The sequence below is a fragment of the Orycteropus afer genome, unplaced genomic scaffold (assembly GCF_000298275.1).
Source record: "Orycteropus afer afer isolate SDZICR_OR568_19922 unplaced genomic scaffold, OryAfe1.0 scaffold00245, whole genome shotgun sequence".
Classification (NCBI taxonomy): Eukaryota; Metazoa; Chordata; class Mammalia; order Tubulidentata; family Orycteropodidae; genus Orycteropus; species Orycteropus afer.
Window position 1 is genome coordinate 3,982,410 of NW_006921832.1, and position 15,456 is coordinate 3,997,865.

The 15,456-nt window shown below is 42.4% G+C and overlaps 1 protein-coding gene across 1 annotated transcript in view; it reads left to right on the forward strand.

Annotated features, from left to right (window-relative positions):
- RUBCN (rubicon autophagy regulator) overlaps window positions 1-15,456 on the forward strand; it is a 90,172-nt gene that overhangs the window by 55,912 nt on the left and 18,804 nt on the right. Inside the window, exons 3-9 of the mRNA XM_007949398.2 lie at window positions 5,072-5,155; window positions 6,544-6,703; window positions 7,730-7,836; window positions 9,411-9,555; window positions 10,192-10,725; window positions 12,481-12,525; window positions 14,950-15,045. Of these exons, the coding sequence (XP_007947589.1) occupies window positions 5,072-5,155; window positions 6,544-6,703; window positions 7,730-7,836; window positions 9,411-9,555; window positions 10,192-10,725; window positions 12,481-12,525; window positions 14,950-15,045 (1,171 nt within the window). The remainder of the gene's footprint in view (window positions 1-5,071; window positions 5,156-6,543; window positions 6,704-7,729; window positions 7,837-9,410; window positions 9,556-10,191; window positions 10,726-12,480; window positions 12,526-14,949; window positions 15,046-15,456) is intronic.

Consider the following 15,456-nt stretch of genomic DNA (forward strand, 5'->3'; position numbering starts at 1 on the left):
AAGGGATGGACACTGGGAGGAGGTAACTATGGGGAGGAAGTGGGAGGGGAGCTGCTGCATTGTAAATTTTGGTCAATGACATGAGACAAAGTATATGTGAACTGCTGTATGAAAAGTGAATTTACTCTGTAAATCTTCACCCAAATCCTAATAAAAACAAAAACAAAAACAAAAAAAATGTTTTTCCATGGTTTCTTCTGTTTTATGGCTCAATATTTTACATTTAAACCATTCCATTTGTGATTTATTTGGAATATACTTAATTCCCTGTGTGTTTGGATCTCTTGCTGGATTTCTGTTATATTCTGTTCTCTGTTTTCCATGGTCATTCAGCCTTTCTTTTTTTTAATTTTTTATTGTGATATGGGTGAAAGTTCACAGCTAATTGGTTTTCCATTCAACAATTCATATACATTTTGTTTTTGTGACACTGATTGGAATCCCCACAATGTAGCAGCCCTCTCCCTACTTTTTCCCCTGTGTTTCTTTTTTCCATTCGTCCTTCTTTTCTGTCCATTTCTGACTTCTGAGCTTTATCCCTGGGTAAATTCTGCCCTTTTGATCTTGTTTGGTTGATTGTTGTACTTCCCTGGTATTATTGTTCACCTGATAGCCTTGTCTATTGTTTGGCTAAAAGTTGAGCCACAGTGATGTGTTCAGTTCCAGGCTTGAAGAGTGTCTAAGGGCCATCGTCTGAGAGTTCCACCACTCTATAAGACTATCTAGTTCTTCTGGTCTCAGAGTGTGGAGGCTGGGGTTTGTGTGGTCCATTAGTCAGTTGGACTAATTGTTTCCATGTGTCTTCCACCATTCAATTTTAGTTATTGTACCTTTACTTAATGATGAGATAGTCTTTTACGGCATCTCCTGTTATTGTTATTTTCCTCCAAACATGCAAAATTTGTCATTTTATTTACCTGAAAACCATATCATTTCCTGAAAAGGACAGAAAAGGCCTTTTTATACAACATGATCTGGAGTCTTAACTGATTGATTGAGAGAAGGTAATCAAGCAGTAGTCACATACATAACTCAAGCATTTTAATTTAAAATATGTAAATTTGTATTCATTCAACAGTCTTTGCGTATAGCACCAAAACTTTTTCTGTATGGATCCACTAATGGAGTTGCATGACACCTTTCTTGTATAAACTACACTCATGATAGATGAGATAGGATTCCCAGTTTCAATTTCTTTGTTCTAAACCAGCAATTTAAAAATCTTGTAAAAGGAATATAAAACCTTCTAAATGTTTAGTTTTTTTCTCGTAGCTGAAAATTGCCTTGCCAGCACCTAATTGGTCATCAAAGGAGCAATGGTGGTGCAGTGCCTAAGGCATTTGACTGCTACCCAGAAGGTTGGCAGGCTTCCAGCTGCTCAGCAGAAGGAAGGTAGGGCAATCAACTTCCTCAAAGATTTACCACCTCAGAAACCTAACAGGGGTCTCTATGAGTCAGAATCAACTCAATGGTTTTTATAGTGACACAGCTTTGTTGAGGCTTTTCAGAGCATACTACTTAGTATTCATAAATATATATTCATTTCATCAATATATATAATCATTTAAGTGTGAAATGATAGCAACAAGTACAAGTGACATAAACAGGTTTTCATGATACGAAGTTTCTTTGGCTCTAAGTACAACTCTCATTTGAACCAGGTCTTTCTGTACTTAATTTTGTTTATAGTAGGAACTGAAGACATGTATCTCTGGCTTTTAACAAATACCTCTTCACTGGTTTTAAGAATTACATTTTCTGGAACTGAATCATAGAAAGATGGGTATAAAACAGATTATTTTCACTATATAGATTTTTTGTTTGTATATTTCTATTTGAGTTACTGCCTGGGATCATTTGCTTATAGTCTGAAGAACTTCCTTTAATATTTTTTGTAAAGTAGGTCTCCAGTAAATTCTCTCAGTTATTTTAGAATGTCTTTATTTTGCCCTTATTTTTGAACATAGTTTTACTGAAAATAGGATTCTTGATTGACAGTTGTTTATGTTATTGCACTACCTTTTGTCCGCTATTTTTTCTGCTGAGAAGTCTGCTATTACTGTTATTGGTGTTCCCTTGTAAGTGCTGTAAGCTTTGTAATACTAGTTTTGACCCCAAGAGGCCTCCTCTTAGCTGTCTTTACCAAACTCACTGTCGAGTTGATTCCAACTCACAGCGACCCCTCCTGGGGTTTCTGAGGCAGTATCACTATGGAAGTAGATTGCCCAGTCTTCCTTCTGAGCCATAGCTGGTGGATTTGAACCACCAGCCTTCTGGTTAGCAGTCAAATGCCTTAGGCACTATGCCACCAGGGCTCCTTTAGCTGTCTTTAGCAGGCTTAAAGCCTAAGCTGTGTCTTTATTAGATCCGTGAATCTCCATCCGGTTGGTTTTCACTGCAACCTCTATTGTTCTTGTTATTATTTTTTTCTTTCCTTTACAGGTCCTTTTTTATTTTGATTTGGGTGAAAGTGTACAATGCAAATCCATTTGCCATATAACAGTTTTCACACATTTTGTTCCATAACATTGATTGCAGTCCCCATAATGTAACAACTCTCTTCCCACTTCCTCCCTGTGGCTACCCTTCCCCTGTGCCCTTCTCTCCTATGCATCCCTGCCCACTGAGCTATCTCCCTGTGCAAATACTGCTCTTCTTAGCTCCCATGAGTGATTGTTCTAAGGAATGTGCCTACCTTGTGTAAGTGTTCACCTTACATGCCTGTCTAGTATTTGGCTTGAAGCCACGGGAGTGAGTTCAATTTCAGGCCCAAAGGGTGACTAGGAGCCATAGTCTTGGGGATTTCACCAGTATCTATCAGACCAATAAGCCTAGTCTTTTTTTATGACTGTGAGTTTTGTTCCACATTATTCTCCCATTGTATCCAGGATCTCCTGCACTGATCCCTTTCCAAGTGGTTGACAGTGGTAGCTGGGCACCATCTAGTTCTGGTCTCAGTGTCATGTAGGCTGAGGTTCACATGGTCTGTTAATCCCTTGGAGTAATTATTTCCATGTGTATTTGGTTTTCTTCATTCATCTTTATTCCAGACAAGGAGAGACCAATAGTTGCATGTAGATGGCAGCTTACAAGCTTTTAAAACCCCAGTTGCTACTCACCAAAGTAGGATGTAGACAATGTTTTTTTTTTTTTTTTTTCTTTTATAAATTGTGATTTGGGTGAAGATTTACAGAGCAAATTCAGTTTCCACACAGCAGTTCACATATACTTTGTCTCATGACATTGACCACAGTTTACCCCAATGCAACAGCGCCCCTCCCACTTCCTCCCATAGTTACATCTTCCCTGTGTCCATCCTTCCATGCACTCCTGCCCTCTGAGCTGTCTCCCTGTACATATATAGCCCTTCTTTCTCCCATGCTTGTTCTCTCCAAGGAGTGTATCTACCTCAGGTAAATGTTCCACTCATATGCCTGTCTTTTGTTTGGCTGGAAGCCACAGGTGTGGGTTGAATTCCAGACCTGAAGAGCAGCTAGGGGCCATAGTCTCGGTGGTTCCACCAGGCTCTATCAGACCAGCAGACCTGGTCCCCGCCCCCCTTTTTTTTCCCCCCAAATGATTTTGAGTTTTGTTCCATCTTGTTCTCCCTCTCCACCCAGGATCTCCTACATAGATACCCCTTCGAGTGGTTGACAGTGATAGCTGGGCACCATCTAGTTCTTCTAGTCTCATAATCGTATAGGCTGTGGATTGCATGGTGTACCAGTCGCTCGGACTAATTGTTTCCATGAATCTTTGGTTTTCTTCATAGAACAATGTTTTTGTGTAGTATGTTATGCCAGTTGAACTTGATGTCCCCAGCGACTTTGGTCCCAAGCCTCCAGGTTGACTGTGGCTAAGAAGTTATAACTTTGCCCCATTAGTCATATTTATATGGACATTCTTACAGCACATATAAATAACGTATGTAGAAGTATTATTGGCCAACCTTATATATGGTCATGGATATATTACCTTTGCCAAGGTACACTTGGTCATTCAGCCTGTTTATCTAGGTAGCTACCTGTAGATTAATGTTTGTTATTACTGGTAATACAACCTCCATCTCCTTGATAGCACCCTTAAGTTTAATTTTTTCCACACTTTGTTGCAAATGAAGTCAGTTCCTCTGGGGAGAGATTAGTAGCTATCTGTTTGATGACCTGCTTCATTCACTCCACTGACAAAATCTCTGAGCCAGAGCTCTGGAGCTGGGGGTGGGAACAATGCCAGTCTTCTCTGAGTAAATCCTCTGCTCTAGGAGCTAAGCATCCAGTAGAGGGGGATAGCAACTTGGGCTGCTTGGCTTGCTTCTCCTGGCATGGAACTCATGAGCCACAGGAAGGACTCTCAAGGCCCCAGTATTCTCAGTGTGCCACACCCAAGGTAGAGCCTCTGTTTCATGAGTGAGGTTGTGTGGAAGAAGGGAGCCCCCACTTTTCAACTGCATTCGCCCTGTCCTTAGTCTCAGCAACAGACAACTGGGAGCAGGATGAGAAATGTTGAAGTCTTGGTCCTCCTGGGAAGAAAGCTCTTTGGCTGGGATCTAAGGGGAGAGGGAACCTCCCCCTTAGATTCCATTCCAGTGGAGCGGAATCTCTCTTCCCTGAGCTGGGGTGGGGTGGGGGTGGAAGACAGTTTGGTTTAAATACCACAGACTCTTGCCTTTCTTACAGAATTTTCATAGATTTTTTTTGAATAGATGTTTCTTCATTTGCTGTTCACCCTTAGAATCATTTCCAGAGGCTTTGAATGGTTGTTTTCTTTAAATAATTTTCACCAGCCTCATCAGGTAGCAGGCCGGTGGAGCTCCTCATGGTGCCATGCCAGAAGTCAGTCTTGCTGCATTACCTTTTATATCACTGCATGTATTACCTGTTTAAAAGAATTATTGTAATAAATTTAAAGAATTACCCTTTAAAGGGGTAGAAAGATGTATATATTCCTTTGATTGCTGCTGAGAACCATGGCTGAGGCAAGTGTTGCTCTTTTTTCTCACTTTGACTGTCAACATTAGAACTAGATTTGGCCCAGAATAGTAGTGATTTGTTCACCCTGTGTGTTCTCTCAGGTGTGTTGCCGCCAGACAGATTACTGGCAGTTTGTGAAGGACATTCGGTGGCTCAGTCCCCACTCAGCCCTGCATGTGGAGAAGGTAAGGAATGAAGGAAAAGTGGGTGTGCTGGGGTGTAACCACAAGACTCATTGTTTGATGTTCTGTGTGAAGGGTCCCTTAAGTTGGAAGAATGGAGTGGGTCAAGTTTCTTATTAACTGAGAAAGATAGGAAATTATCCCTATAGGATATAGGGATAATTTGATTGAGGGTGTTAATTGCTTTTAAAAAATAAGCCTTGCAAGCTCATTGCTCCAGGTCACTTTCTCTCCTTTGGGGAAGGGGTGAGAAAGTTTTGTTATCTTCAAGACATCTTTATACTTGGAACCCCAGTGTAAAGCTCTTAAAAATGAGGGGGAGATGACAAGGAGTTCCCTGAAGTGGTTGGGGAGTGGAACCACTATGCTGATAAGTGTTTAAAGAGAAAGAAGACATACCAGTTAGAAAGAAATATAAGCTTTCTGGAGTCAGATGTGTTCCTAACAGCTTTGGCTACCAGTGTAGTACTCTGCTTTCCTCTCCTCTTAGCTTGCTCTTCCAGAACAGTTGCTGTCCAATTTTTGTATGTATGTATTTAACTATTATAAAAAATTTCAAATATATACAAAATCCATCACCCATCTTCAATACTAATTAGTACATGACTGGTTTTACTTCATTACTCTTCCCACTGCCAGTTATTGCTGAGATGATGTCAGGAAAGGTAATTTGCTTCTAAATGATCAGGGAGCCAGATCATAGGGTGTCACACTGGCCTGCTTTTGTGAGAATTAGGTCATAGCCCAAAGATGTTCTGTGTAGATTTTCTTTGTCCTTCTTACTTTATTTTCCCCACCAAGGCCTCATCCAGTTTCCTTTTCTAAAATACGTTGCTCTAGTCATTTCCTCTTAGGAGAAAATGCCATCCATACACTAAAATTGCCATCCATGTACTTTTTGATCCTGGGCTACAAGGCTTCACGTTTAGAAACAGCTGACTAGAAGGATGTTTCAAATAGAGAATCCTGTGGAGAATCTTTGATGGCATTTTTCCTAGATTTTCCCCCCCAGGTTTTTGTCACATTCTTTTCTAGAGGTCACCAGGACTCTGAGAGAAGCAACGAGGTCAAGTTCGTCCTTCCTTAAATATAACAGCACAGTGCCTCTTTGGAGTTAAAACATAAAGAGCCAGATCTAGCAGTTTTGTCTTCTTTTGGAGCCTCACATCAAGTCTTTACTACTTAGTTCCTGACCAGTGACCCAATCTAGCTGTGAACCCATAATTCCTTCCTTCCCTCTCCTTCCTCAGTAACTTCTAGATGCTACCTGGAGGAAAAATACCTCTGATTACCTCCCCTTACCCATCTCAGTTTAATTGTCAGGTTAAAGGCCTCAATCCTGTTGTATCTTCCAGAATTTATGTTTTGACTCATGTCTGTTTGCCTCCCAGTTCATCAACTTGCATGAGAATGAGCAGAGCAGTGCTGATGGTGTGAGTGAGCGTGCTGTGGCAGAGTTGTGGCTGCAGCACAGCTTACAGTGTCACTGTCTCTCAGCCCAGCTCAGGCCTCTGCTTGGGGATCGACAGTATATCAGAAAATTCTACACAGGTAGGTGGAAGTCACTTAGCCAGGATTGTTGCACATGTTTCCTCGTTCTCTTCCACCCACTGCCCTTCCATACACTCTCTAACCTGAAGGGCCTCTTACTTCACTTGATGCCATAGAGATTCTAATTAGGAACACACATCCACTCTTCCCTCTTACTTCCCATGAAAAAGCACAATCACATTTTATGCTAAGGAATTCTCCTTCTCTGATAACATACAAACCAATAAGCATAACTATCATTTATTCGGGAGCTCTGGTAGCATAGTGGCTAAGACACATGCCTGCTAACCAGATGGTTGGCGGTTCAAACCCACCAGCCACTCCTCAGAAGGAAGGAAGGTTGGGCAATCCTACTTCCGTAGTGATACTGCCTCAGAAACCCAAGGAGGGGTCGCTATGAGTCGGATTTGACTCGACGGCACATAACAACAGCAACAACAACATCATTTATTCAGAGTTTCCTATGTGCTAATCACTGTTATGTAATTTTATACATATATTCTTCACAATAACCCTGAGAGATGGTTATTTTCACTCCTGTTTTCCAGTCAGGGAAACAGAACTCAAGGAGGTTAGAGGACTTGGCAAAAGTCACACAGCTAATGAATGGTAGAACTAGGATTCATATCTAGGTCTTTCTTTCTTTTTTAAATATCTTACTGTGTTTTTGGTGGAAGTTTACATGATAAATTAGGTTCCCATTTGACAATATCTATACACATTAATCAGTGACAATAGTTACATTTTTCACAGTGTGTCAGCATTCTCTTTAATTGTGTTCTGGTTGTTTAGTTTCTAGTTCATATGTGTTTCTGATACTGAAGCCTCTTGTATTGGCCTTCTTGCTGTACTGCACATTACTTATCTCTTGTTCTTATCCTTCTTGTACCTTCCCTGTCTCCCCACTGTGGCATGATTCTCTTCAGATTGTTTCTATTGTCTTTCTCTCTCCTTCCCTAAGCTTCTATAGGGAAGCTAAAGATCTCCCGATGGGCTCCATCACTGCAGTGATTTTTCTCTCCCCAGATACTGCTTTCCTGCTAAGTGACGCTCACGTCACGGCGATGCTTCAGTGCCTGGAAGCAGTGGAACAGAACAACCCCCGCCTGCTGGCTCAGATTGATGCATCTATGGTAAAGGGGGCAAGGAATCATCTCTGTCTATGCTAAGACCCTGGGCCTCACCATGATGTAACTCTCTGCTTTTTCAGTTACACAGTTGTGAACTGAAAGGCTATCAATGAAAGGAAAGAAAAAAAAGGTTGGAGAGAAGCAGAAGGTACCATCAAATACTTATTGAAGTAAAAAGTCAAAGCTTAGGTCTCTTTAGAAGGGGGAGCCTGGCTTTTTAAAACCTTTGGAATCCTGAGTCTGAGAAAGTACCTTCCTAAGGGCAGACTTGACAGAGGGTTGGGAAGAAGAGGGATGATTCTGAATCGGGAGTAGCATTTACTGAGTCAGAGCTGGAGTAGAGTTTACTGAGTGTAATATTACACAAGATCATTTTTGTCCTTGGAATATAAAGATTTTGTTGCTAAATGTTGCTTATAATTAACTCTCCAGCCACTCACCTCAGCACAAATATTCTAGTCAGTACCTTAGCTAGAATGGAATCAGAGTCCCTACTACTTTTAGAAGGAATTCCTTGCTCTCCTGCTTGTTTTAATTTGCTTCTTGGTTACCATCCACTAAATACTTTTTGTGTGCCAGGCATAGTGCAATGCACAGTAATGCATCATCTCATTTAATCCTCACACCTTTTCAAGCTAGACATTTATCTCATTTTATAAACGAGTCCACGGAGGCACAGAGAAGATAAGTCACTTGCCCAAAGTTTAGACCAAATAGCTTGTAAGTGACAGGGTCTGGGTTCGAATCCCCAGTCTGTCTAATTTTGGATTCCACACACAAAGCCTTAAGCACTTTACTGTACTGCCTCTGTGACAAAGCACTCCTGGTTTGATTACCCAGAAGGATTCCAGTAGCAAAAGCTATGGTACATGGCAAGACTCTGAGATTTCATTTAGAAACAGATGAGTGTAATAGAGTGTAGCTATCCTTTGTAGTGATACTGCCTCAGCAACCCAAGGAGGGGTCGCTATGAGTTGAGGCTGACTCGATGGCACGTAACAACAACAACAACATCCTGTATCTACAAGGAATGTGATGGTGTAATGTTTAAGCATTCGGCTGCTAACTGAAAGGGTGCTTTAGACCCACCCAGTGGCTTCATGGGAGAAAGACCTGTTGATCTGCTCCCATAAAGATTACAGCCTAGAAACCCCTGTGGGGCAGTTTTACTTTGTCACATGAATGGGTTGCTATGAGTTGCAAATCAAGTGGATGGCACCTAACAATAACATAGGAGCTCTGGTATATAGTGCCTAAGGCACTTGACTGCTAAAAAGAAGGCTAGTGGTTCAAACCCACCAGCCACTCCTCAGAAGGAAGGTTGGGCAATCTACTTCCGTAGTGATACCGCCTCGGAAACCCAAGAAGGGGTCGCTGTGAGTCAGGGCCTACTTGATGGCACATAACAACAACAACATGGTACATCTGTAGGCTTTGGCTGTAGCCCAAGCCTGCTGCCAAAGGCCAGCTTCTACCAGCATTGCTGCAGTGCTGAGCGCCCCTCATCTGAGGGCCTCTGTCCTTGACTCTGACCCCTTGGGGTTTTTAAAACTTTTGTCTTTGCTTTTTTTTTATAGTTTGCTGGGAAGCATGAGAGCCCACTCCTGGTGACCAAGAGCCAGAGCCTGACAGCACTGCCTGGTTCCACATACACTGCTCCAACCAGCTACACTCAGCATTCCTACTCTGGCCTCCACCAATCCATGCTCAACCATGGCTCAGGTAAGGGGGGAGGAAGGGGTAGGTGTTACATTTACCTCCCGCTCCAGAACATAGTAGACTTTGTGGATGCTCCTGGACTGGGTTTAGAGCCTTGGGTTGGTGTAGCTTGTCAGACTTCCTGTCTTAATAATGATATCTTAAAAAATTTTATAGCAGTTAGCCTAAGCTAATTCAGTAGAATCATTTAATTAACAGAAGAAAGAGGTGTTTTTAAATTCTTCTGGGTTTCTAATCCACATTGCAGGAAGGCATTTAAATAATAATAGTTAACATTTACTGAGTGCCTGCCATGTGCCAGGCTCTGCTGTTATCAATTTCTATATATTATTATCTCATTGATCCTCCTAATAGTCCTGTGAGGTAGGTGTTACTATTTATGCTCGTTTTACAGAGAGGACATGCACACTAATAAGCAGTGAACCCACTTTCTCAAAAGCCCATGTACTTGACCTAGCTGCTTCTAAATAATTTTTTTATTTCATTTTGCTGACCTTTCTAGAGGTGACACAATGTATAATATGGCCCTTAGAGTTTGGTCCAATAGCCTTGGGAGTTTGGTCCTTAGTTGTGGAAGAAGCCCTTCATACATACTGCAGGATTCCAGCCCGTTTCCTTCCATTTCCTTTTATATCCTAGAGAGAAAATCTACTTTCTTTCCATTCTCTGCCTCTTCCCGGAAGCCTCAAGAAAGCAGAGGACACATCTCACCAGCAGAGGATCAGCCTGTTCAAGCCTCTCTGCTGTCAATTGCTGCATTAGCCAAGGATTCTCCCTCATCCCCAAATGAAATGAGCTCCAGCAGTCTGACCAGCCCCATAGAGGCATCCTGGGTCAGCAGCCAGAATGAATCCCCAAGTGATGCCAGTGAGGGGCCCGAGTACCTGGCCATTGGCAACCTGGATCCCCGAAGCCAGACCACCAGTTGTCAGAGTCACAGCAGCAATGCTGAGAGCAGCAGCTTCAATTTGTTCTCCTCTGGCAGCTCTCAGAAGCCAGATTCTGCTGCTTCTTCCCTAGGCGACCAGGAGGAAGGTGGGCAGAACCAGCTGTCTAGTGTCCTTCGCAGGTCTAGCTTCTCAGAGGGGCAGACACTCACCGTCACCAGTGGAACAAAGAAGAGTCACACTCGTTGTCATTCGGATACCAACATTGTCTCCAGTGGAGCCCCAGGTAATATAAGCACTAGCCTTTAGTTGGCCAGGTGGCTTCCTGAATTTAGGATAGTAGGGAGCGTTTGTTCTTAGGGTTCTTCACTTGGCAGAAAGAGAAATTTGTTTCTGATGACATGACAGGTATGCTGCTTATAATGAAAGAGAGAAGTTTGTGATGTAATATGGATACTCAAGAATCTGTGAGCATCTTTATGTTACTCCTTTATACGTTACTAAATATCAAACATTTTCCTGGATTCTTTCCCTACTTAGTTCATGAGCATTAAGAGAATAGTGTGACTCATCACAGTTCAAGTTTTAGATGTATCTCTCAGACCCAGGAGAAGTACTAATAAGCTTTAAAAATAATCCCATTAAATTCCTCTTCTTTCTGCAATTCCTTAGAAGTTTGGTCAAGATGTGCTTCCGGTATGGGAAAGCAAAGTGATATGTCGATTTCCTGATTAAAACTAAGGATCTCTGCTGGAGCTCCTTAAGCACTCAGCTGCTAATTGAAAGATAGGCTGTCCAGAACCACCTGGCAGCTCCACGGAAGAAAAGACCTGGGAATCTGCTTCTGTAAAGATTACACACCGTACTGCCGTCAAGTCGGACCCAACTCATAGCAACCCCTCCTTGGGTTTCTGGGGCGGTATCTCTACGGAAGTAGATTGCCCAACCTTCCTTCCGAGGAGTGGCTGGTAGGTTTGAACTGCCAACCTTCTGGTTAGCAGTCAAATGCCTTAGGCACTATGCCACCAGCCTAGCAAACTGTGAAGTGGTTCTGCTATGTCAAGTTGTGCAACTATAAGTTGTAATCGATTTGATAGCCCCTGTCAATAAGAACAGTTAGAACTAGGGATGAGTGAATGTAGGTAATGTGACTTAATAAGTAAGTAAGTAGGTAGCTTCTCAGTAATTCAGGTTAAGAGGCAGTCAGGTAAGGAAGCCCTGGCCCACTGGTGCTTCCCACAGAAACACCAGGCAGTAGCAGCAAGCAGCCTACACTTGGTGGCTATCATTGCTTTTGCCATCTCCCTGCCATTATCTTTCCTAGGTTATTGGTGTCTGGCAGGCTTTGATTGGGTTCACTTGTGGAAGAATCTCCATAATAGCAAGTATAAAGTGGACCTTTGTGCTCAAAGTCAGTTCTGGATGGTGAGGTTCCAGAAATAAAATCTAAAAAAGATAGAAAGACATGCAAAAAAGGATTTCATATTGTAGCTGGAGCTGCCATTGACTTCCTTTTGTAATTTCTAGAAAGGTGAGCACTAAGGCCCTCATCTGAAACCTTCTGAATGAGAAACCATTTGTATTTTTTTCCCTGAAGAATCTGGTATGACTTACTGGAACTCCTTTGGGAAAAAAGTCTCCGACTCAAAGCCTGTCTTTCCACCAGCTTCCTTAGATGTGAAGAGTGCTTGGGTTAGATGCTTGCTTCACATCTCCTGCTACAGGCCTGGTGTCTACTGTACTTCAGGCCACTGGCCTTTGAGCATGTAAAATGTCCCTGACCCCATTCTTGAATCCACATGGATTCCAGAAACCACAGTAACCTGCATTGGGAAAAGGAGCCAGGGAAAACCTATGCAGAAGAGTCTGAAGGAGTATGGGTCATGGAAATCTTCTTATATCAGTCATCTCTCCTTCAGCACTAGAGTACCCTCTTGCAAATTAGGTCCCCACCTCTGATAGGTAAAAGCACACTCTTTTTTTTTCTCTCTATTGTTTGCTCTGTTTGGACTCTCCTCTGCACCTGTCTGGCTACCTACAGGAGATCCCAGGAATATCACCATTATAATTGAAGATCCCATTGCAGGTTTGGGAGCCAGTCCTCTTCCTTTCTGTCCTCCACCTCCTCTTCCTTCTGCTTCCCTGTGACCATTTGCTTACTTCAGAACCTTCTTTTTTTCCATTCTGGTGTGAAATCAAGTCTGGCTAGTTTGTCCTGCTGTGATGCTTGAACCTCTCTATAAAAGGACATAAATATTTTGTATAACATGTTTTTCTGCCCACAACTTTGAAATGCCTGGTTCAGTCTCCCAGCAGTTTCTGGGAGACAGAGCAAGAATGATCAATTCTCTTTAATACAAAGGTGCAATGGAGGCCTGCTCTTTTCTGAGACATCATGATGAATCACTGGCAGAATACTTCTTATAACTTGGCAATCCTCGGAAGGAAGGTTGGGCAATCTACTTCTGTGGTGATACCACCTCAGAAACCCAAGGAGGGGTCGCTATGAGTCGGATCCAACTCAACAGCACATAACGACAACAACAACTATTGGATTACTTTATTTTCCTTGAATTAACACCAGAATGTATTTTCTCCTCTTTTGTGGTCTTCTATATAGGTGCATGTGTGTTGACTGTCCTAGAGTCCCCCATTTCCTCTCACCTGTCATCCTTCCCTTGTTATATCTCCCCTCCCATTCCAGCCATTGCACAGAATTTTCGTAGTGACTTAAGTCTTTTTACTTGGTTTTTATGGTGGTGGTTAACTGAGAATTGTGCGCTATTCTGAGTAGCATAATTCAAGGAAATAGTAATATTAGAATGTGTCTCCAAGACAGAATAGTGAACAAGGACTGAAAACCCTAGCCTCCTGGGAATGAGGGAAGTCACTGGGTATGTTAGCTTGGAAAAGAAAAGGTTAAAGAGAAATAAAAGTCTGCGGGGCCACTGTTTAGAAGAGCTTTGTACTTAAAGGACATAGTAAGACCATTGTTTATAAGAGCTTTGTTGTTGCTAAAGGAGGTGAAAAATTGTAAGAAGACAGATTTCAGGTGAGTATAAGGAAACTCTCTAAGATACATAGCTGTTCATTTGGGCAGGGTTAGGAAGTAGTGAGTCCAGGAAGCAAAAGCTAGACAGCCATAGATTGTATAGCAGTAAGTTGTTATCGTTGGGGTTTATGTAATGCACTAACTTTCACTGGGGATCTCAAAGTCACCTTCCAAATCCATGGTTTCTTACAAAGACATTATGGTGACTGCAGTTTGTCTTCAGTTCAGTAGAGAGGAGCAGAACCAGGGCCAGAAGTCTTTGAGGCCCAAGGAGAACACAACAGTATCTCTTAACACACAGCAGCTTCTTTGCGAGAGGAACAGCTGACAAGTTGGCACCATTTGTCAAGGGAATGGGTTGGTTGCAGCTCATTCATTCTCCCAGAGCATCCTGCTCACTTCTCAGGCCCCACCTGCTTTTCCACCTGCTCTTCTATGACACTGGAAAATTTATATTTCCCTTAGGAAAATAGCTGTTTCTCATTTCCTGCAAGCCCTGCTGTTCTGCTGCTAACTCTCACTGTTCCTTGAAAACTTCTATCTAGGCACCTTCTCTTTGCCAGTGTTCTCTTGAAACCTCTCCCTTCTTTCTCCAGTAAGGCTGGACCCATAGCCATGTGGTCTCTCCAGTTATAGCCATCGTCCTTGCCTTCACTAGCATAGTCTTGGTGGTTCTTTTAAGAACATTGCTGGGTATTATTTTATTATTCTGCCAATTCAGAATTGGGTTAAATTTGTAGGTCTGACAAATTTACATTTCAGGTTCAAGAGCGGTCATATCTTAGTATATGTTTAGTGAATATAAAAGTGCAAATCTTCTGATAGTTTTAAAAGCTAGTGTCAAAACAGAACCAAAAAGCCTTGTGTCAAAGTATTAGAAAAATTTGCATCTGAGAACTACTTTTTAAATCAGTTTGTCAAGAGGATAGAGACTGCCTGATATTCCTGAGCATTTGGTAAGAAGATGGAAGAAAAGAGAACTAAATTCATGAATCCCTTTCCATTTGGTTGTTTTTCACCTTTGTGCTGCCCATTCTGGATCATGTTTCTCTTTCCCCTTAGATCATTCTGAGTTCCCATTTCCTTTCCTCCATGTGTCCTGCATTGTTGGGCTGTTCCCTGTTGGTGTGCTGCCTCTCTCTTGTTTGTGAGGGCACTAGAATGGGAGCAGTTAAATACTGAAACTCTAAACTTGGGAAGGGAGCTCTGGTAGCATAGTGGCTAAGATACTTGCCTGCTAACCAGAGGGCTGGCGGTTCAAACCCACCAGCCACTCCTCGGAAGGAAGGTTGGGCAATCCTACTTCCGTAGTGATAACTGCCTCGGAAACCCAAGGAGGGGTCGCTATGAGTCGGGTTTGACTAGACGGCACATAACAACAACAAAAACAAAGTTGGGAATGTATCTGTTGCTCACCTTGTATGTTTGTTTTTACTCCCTGATAATTACTGATACTAGAGTCCTGCAATGATAAGTTGAAGTTAAGAGGCCCCTTGCCCTACTCTGGCCAAAGCAGCGAAGTCAGCACACCCAGTTCTCTGTACGTGGAGTATGGTAAGTGAGCTTAGCAGCACGAGGGCCAGAGCTGAAATTCTGTCTTTTCTCTGTTCTCCCCTTGTGCCTGCTGAGCTCTGAGCTTTGTGGCTCATCTCGACTCTGTGGTAGATACACACTACAGTCTCACCCTCCCTTTCATCATTTTCAACTCGTAGAAGTGTTAGAAATCACGCTTGCCTGTTATTTCTCTCATTCATTTCTGACTTAGGGGTCCCACCCTGTCATACTGTGGGTATTATTGCCCTGTCTGTCTGCCAAATGGAATGGCTCTGAGTGGATGAGAGAGACCTTGAAAAGAGGCCTTTGAGTAGCTGGGCTTAGTTACCAGAAGACAAACTCCACATTGAACTCATCCAGATTAGAAAGCCATTTGTGTTTTTTTTTTTTTTTCTGATACTTAGTAAAAGG